This window comes from Chiloscyllium plagiosum, chromosome 43 (assembly GCF_004010195.1).
Source record: "Chiloscyllium plagiosum isolate BGI_BamShark_2017 chromosome 43, ASM401019v2, whole genome shotgun sequence".
In the NCBI taxonomy this organism is placed as follows: Eukaryota; Metazoa; Chordata; class Chondrichthyes; order Orectolobiformes; family Hemiscylliidae; genus Chiloscyllium; species Chiloscyllium plagiosum.
The window spans coordinates 359,390-365,279 of record NC_057752.1 but is presented as its reverse complement, the minus strand read 5'-3'; the positions used below and the strand labels follow the sequence as shown (position 1 = coordinate 365,279).

General features: G+C 39.5%; 1 protein-coding gene across 2 annotated transcripts in view; it reads left to right on the top strand.

Moving 5' to 3' along the window:
* The window catches only part of mettl1 (methyltransferase 1, tRNA methylguanosine), a 13,503-nt gene extending 8,464 nt beyond the window's left edge, over positions 1-5,039 (top strand). For both annotated transcript variants that reach the window (XM_043681761.1, XM_043681762.1), the window contains exons 3-6: positions 1,863-2,047; positions 2,210-2,323; positions 2,661-2,762; positions 3,913-5,039. In XM_043681761.1, coding sequence (XP_043537696.1) covers positions 1,863-2,047; positions 2,210-2,323; positions 2,661-2,762; positions 3,913-4,059 — 548 coding nt within the window. In that variant the 3' untranslated portion in view covers positions 4,060-5,039. The remainder of the gene's footprint in view (positions 1-1,862; positions 2,048-2,209; positions 2,324-2,660; positions 2,763-3,912) is intronic.
* The last annotated feature ends 851 nt before the right edge of the window (positions 5,040-5,890 follow it).

The window sequence follows — 5,890 nt, the reverse complement described above, 5'->3', positions numbered from 1 at the left end:
TTCTGGACTCCCCCCACCCCAGGGAAAAGTCTTTGTCTGTTTACCTTGTCCATGTCCCTCATGATTTTATAAACCTCTATAAGATCACCCTTCAGCCTTTGATGCTCCAGGGGAAACAGCCCCAGCCAATGCAGCCTCTCCCTATAGCTCAAATCCTCCAACCCTGGCAACATCCTTGTAATTCTTTTCTGAACCCTTTCAAGTTTCACAACATCCTTTCGATATGAAGGAGACCAGAATTGCACAAATATTCCAACAGTGGCCTCACCAATGTCCTGTACAGCTGCAACATGACCTCCCAACTCCTATACTCAATGCACTTACCAATATAGGAAAGCACACCAAACATCATCACTATCCTATCTTCGTGCAACCCCACTTTCAAGGGCATATGGACCTGCACTTCAAGGTCTCTTTGTTCAGAAACACTCCCCAGGACTTTACTACAAAGGCCTGATTTGCCTTTCCAAAAATGCAGCACCTCGTTTATCTAAATTAAACTCCATCTGCTACTCCGCGGCCCGTTGGCCCATCAAATCAAAATCCTGTTGTACTCTGAGGTAATCTTCTTCACTGTCCACTACACCTCCAATTTTGGTGTCATCTGCAAACTTACCATTATGGAGAAAGTGAGGACTGCAGATGCTGGAGATCAGAGCTGAAAAATGTGTTGCTGGAAAAGCGCAGCAGGTCAGGCAGCATCCAAGGAGCAGGAGAATCGACGTTTCGGGCATAAGCACTTCTTCAGGAATGAGGAGGGAGTGCCAAGCAGGCAAAGATAAAAAGTAGGGAGAAGGGACTTGGGGGAGGGGCATTGGGAATGCGATAGGTGGAAGGAGGTTAAGGTGAGGGTGCTAGGCCGGAGAGGGGGGGGGGAAGGGCGTTAGAAATGTGATAGGTGGGAGGAGGTTATGGAGAGGGTGATAAGGTGAGGGCGATAGGCCGGAGTGGGGATGGGGGCGGAGAGGTCAGGAAGAAGATTGAGGGTTAGGAAGTCTGCTCCCGCAGTCCCAAACCTCAAACTCAGCACCACCTTCCTAACCAGCAATCTTCTTCCCGACCTCTCCGCCCCCACCCCGGCATATCACCCTCACCTTAACCTCCTTCCACCTATCGCATTCCCAACAGCCCTCCCCCAAGTCCCTCCTCCCTATCTTTTATCTTAACCTGCTTGACACACCCTCCTCATTCCTGAAGAAGGGCTAATACCCGAAACGTCGATTCTCCTGCTCCTTGGATGCTGCCTGACCTGCTGCGTTTTTCCGGCAACACATTTTTCAGCTCAAACTCGCTATTATGTTTGTTCAGGATAATTACAAATCATGACACTGGTCAATTGTCCGTGAGCTAAACTAAAAAGAGTCTGGTTTAATTGAAAATGTTGGGAGAATATTTTACTTAAAAGAGGAAAAATATTGTCTTCGATGATCGATTCAATTGGATTTCGATTGCACATTATTTTATCAAAAATATTTCCAATGATTGCTGACATCGTACATGTATCAAAGAGTTAATACCAGGGACTAGTGCTCACATTGCCTCATTGTTCCCTAATTCTTTCTTCCAGCCCTAATTCTTTCTTCCTGATCAGTAACTGTCCTTGCATCTGTGACTCTGTCACTAATTTTAGTCAGGTCCTCCACAATACATTTAATCTAGGATTTTGGTGCCTCTTTAAAGCCAATTAACCCTCCTGTAGCAGAGGTCTGTTGTTACTTGCACCTTGTGTGACACTGTTGTATTCTGTTTGGTTTAATGCAGTTCAGATTAAGTCAAACCTACATTATTCCTTGGAGCTAAGCACCAAAGGGTGATCTTAAATTGCACACAGCAGATTTTATTAATGGACCTTTTTTTCACAGTTGAGTTATCTGATCTATTTCCCAATTCATTGATTCTGGGTCTCGAAATCCGAGTGAAGGTATCTGACTATGTCATTGATCGCATCAAATCGCTAAGAGCTTCCAATCCCGGAAAGTACCAGAATATCGCGTGCATTAGAAGCAATGCCATGAAGTATTTACCAAACTTCTTCAAAAAAGGGCAGGTACAGTGATTGGTTTATTCATTGACTGTGACTTTCCCATAATAGAACTCTTGTGCTGAAAATTTCAGAATCCCCTTGGTTGTTTAATCATTTATCATCTAATGTTTCTCTGGAATATTTGGCACTTTCTCAAAACTCTACAACAATTGTTTCTATTTGCAGCTAAGTAAGATGTTTTTCCTCTTTCCGGATCCACATTTTAAAAAGACAAAACACAAATGGAGAATAATTAGCTCTACATTGCTGGCTGAATATGCTCATGTACTGCGTGTCGGGGTAAGTGTCTTTTTATTCCATAATTGGTGTTAAGACTCATGATAGCACCTGATTATGAGCTTCCACTTCACCTAGGCAGTACTGTTTGATTTATTGTCACATTTTATCAAGATATAGTGAAATGTATTGTTTTGCATGCTAACCAAACAAATCATACCTTGCATAAGTACATCAGGGTAATAGAACAGAATGCAGAATATCGTGTTACAGCTAAGAAGGTGCAGAGAAAGGTCATCTCTGTGTAGATTTGTACTTGCTTCTGGTTTTATGAAATAATTGTGCTTTTTGGGTAATAAGAGCTCTTTTCCTGATGTTGACTTTTTTTTTCTGTCCTTAGGGTTTGGTCTACACAATTACTGATGTGCAGGAAGTACATGAGTGGATGGTCAAACACTTCACAGAACACCCATTGTTTGAATACGTTCAACTAGAGAAACTGGTGAGAATTATACTTGCATATGCATAGATGTTACAATACAAATTTGAATTGTGCAAAAGTATACTTCAGAAGTGCTTCATTGGCTGTAAAGCACTTTGAAATATCTGATGACTGTGAAAAGCACTATGTAAATGTAAGGTTTGCATAATGGTAAGTCTAATTCTTTAAAGCATATAATACATTTCAGAGAATTCTTCCTTCGTCAATTGTTTTATCAACACTCCCCTCTATTCATACTATTTTTTTCCCCCCAGGCCCTGGATAGTTCCCATAAGGTTTGACAGTCCTTTTGATTTATCTCCTAACTTGCTGTTCTTCACTTTTGAAATTGAACAAAAACTATTTCCGCCTTTCTTAGTTTGCCAGCCCCCCAATCCTGTGTTTGTTTTAGTGCACTATCCAGCAGGAACCAGTTGGTTTTCTATTCCCTGTCCAAAGGTCAGAGACACTGAACTATGTGAACAAAAGCAAGTGGTGGAGGCGGGTACAATTACAACATTTAAAAGGCATCTGGATGGGTACACAAATGGGAAGGGTTTAGAGGGATATAGGCCAAATGCTGGCAAATGGGACTAGTCAGATTGGGATGTGTGATTGGCGCAGACAAATTGGATCTATTTCCATGCTGTATGACTCTGTCTCTGTGCCCATGGGGACCCTGTTCCAGTAAAGAAGTCAACAGATTTTGAGGAGAAAATTGGCACAAACATTTTGAACTAGCCATGTCCAGGTCCAACTTAGATTTGTTTTTAAAAGTGAAATAATTCTGAAATCAAGATTTTCTTCTGAGTCTTGAGTTGGAAATCTTCTAATGCCAAGTTGACCATTTCAGTTTGAATTTATCGGTATCTGTGCTTTCTGATTTTGCTTCATCCCAGGCTATGGGACTTTCTTCGGATCCCCTCCTATTTCCAATGGAATTTGATCTTTAACTTGTTGCAAAATCTGTTATTTTGTGACCCTTCACTGCCATGGGGAAGGAAAATGAGAGTTGTGCCTGTGCTACTATTTAATGCAGCTCCTAGTTTGCCATTTCAGATTGGGTCAGTGAAGTTTACTTTTTTCATTCCTAGCTATGGGTGGGTGGGAGGCATCTTTTAAAAGAAACTTGGGATAACTTTCTGATGCCTTATTTATTTCTTTAAACCAGAAAGATGACATCATCATTGATCGCCTTGGTGTCTGCACAGAAGAAGGTAAAAAAGTATTAAGGAATGGAGGACAGAATTTTACTGCGGTATTTCAACGAGTTGAGGATAAAAACCAGAAGCTGAAAATTGAAGAGCAAAAGTCCTGAGAGGAACTCTCATTTGATTTCACAGAGGCAAGTGACAAAGCAGTAAGCACACGTCAGTTGGAACGCACAAGACCCACTCTGGTAGCTACAACTGGAGAAACTGCATTGAAGGTGGGATGGCCCACCTAAATGAACTGAAAATAACCTTAATGGCAGTCTTCAAATACAAGTGTTGACAACTGTACATTCTTGCATGAATGTTACATATCAACAGTATAAGTGAAGGGTTTGAACATTGGTTACCTAGAGGCAATTTACAGACGTTTAGTTTTATGGTTGTAAAATATTTATCAATGCTATATTCCTTATTTCACGCTCTAAAAATCAATGTAAAAGATTCTACTGAAATATGTACATCAGAAGTCTTCACTGTCACTGATTTGTTTGTTTAGTCTTGCTGCAGTTGAGAATTGTATCACCTTTAAGATGCATGCTTGAACTTAAAGCTTCTTAAACAGCTACCTATATTACAGCAGTAATGACATTTCCCAAAACCCAATTAATTATTTTCTGGTTTCCTGAGGCTGTGAAAGGCAGTATACAAATACAATTCTGTCTGCCTGTCTTTACATCAGAGGATTTATCAAGCAGGCTCAATGCCATATTAATAATAGCTACTTTTGCTTCCTTTAGTACCTTGAGTGTCATCTTATCTCCATTGATAGCACTCCCCTCTGAGTCACAGGATTGTGAGTTTGAATCTGACTCATAATATAAGGACTGCTGCACTGTTGGAAGTCTCCTCACCGATGAAATAATTATCTTCTATCTTTGAAATTAATTATCATCCATTCAGAAAATTCTCCCAGTGTACTGGTCAATATTCATCTCGCAACAATGTTCTCAAAAGTGTCTTATTGTGAATAATTTCACTCCTGCAAATCATTACCGTACAAAAATAACTACATTTCAAAGTTAACAATCACATAACACCAGGTTATAGTCTTACAGGTTTATTTTGAAGTATTAGCTTTCGGAGCACTGCTCCTTTGTCAGATAGCTAGCTAGTGAAGGAGCAGCACTTCAAAAGCTTGTACTTCCAAATAAACGTGTTGGACGATAACCTGGTGTTGTGTGATTTTTAACTTTGTCCACCCCAGTCCAACACTAGCACCTCCACCATCATACATTTAAAAGGTATTTATTTAAATGTGTACCACTGTAGGACATCCCGCAGATATAGAAAATAAATTCAAGCTGGTTCATTTGGTTATTTTCTTTTTCTAATATTTATTTGCAGCTATGGAAAAAACTAAAATTGGCTAGTTGACTGTGGCCACTGAGTTAAAATTATCTTGATCTTAATCCATATTGTAATGAAACAGACTATTTTGATCTTTTGCTTTTGAAGAGTAGATGTTCATTATTCTGATTCAACTTTATCATTAAGATATTTTAGTTTGAAACGGTGGACTGCTGGAACTGACACCTGCAACACAACATTCTAAAACACACACTTCAATTTCATAAATTCTGTCAAATTTTGATTTTGTCTCCAATCTTGTTCCCAATAAATAACCCTTTTTTTAAAAAATTGAACAAAATTCCCCTTCATATGGATTTGCCATTAATTGAAACTTTATAATATTGCTGGGGTTTCAATAATCAACATGTTAGTAGGCATTAATATCAGACTGGTTCATTGCTGCTGTCATAAAAGGTGCCAGGTTCACTAGCATCATTACCAATATGATCATGAAAGTATACAATCTTGTTTCTAGTTGACTTTAATGGATTGGATTGAACAGTGTCATGTATTTTGACACTGGTTACAGGGCAAATGTGCATTTCTTAGATACAGAATTTTTGACTATTTGCAATAAAGTTGCTG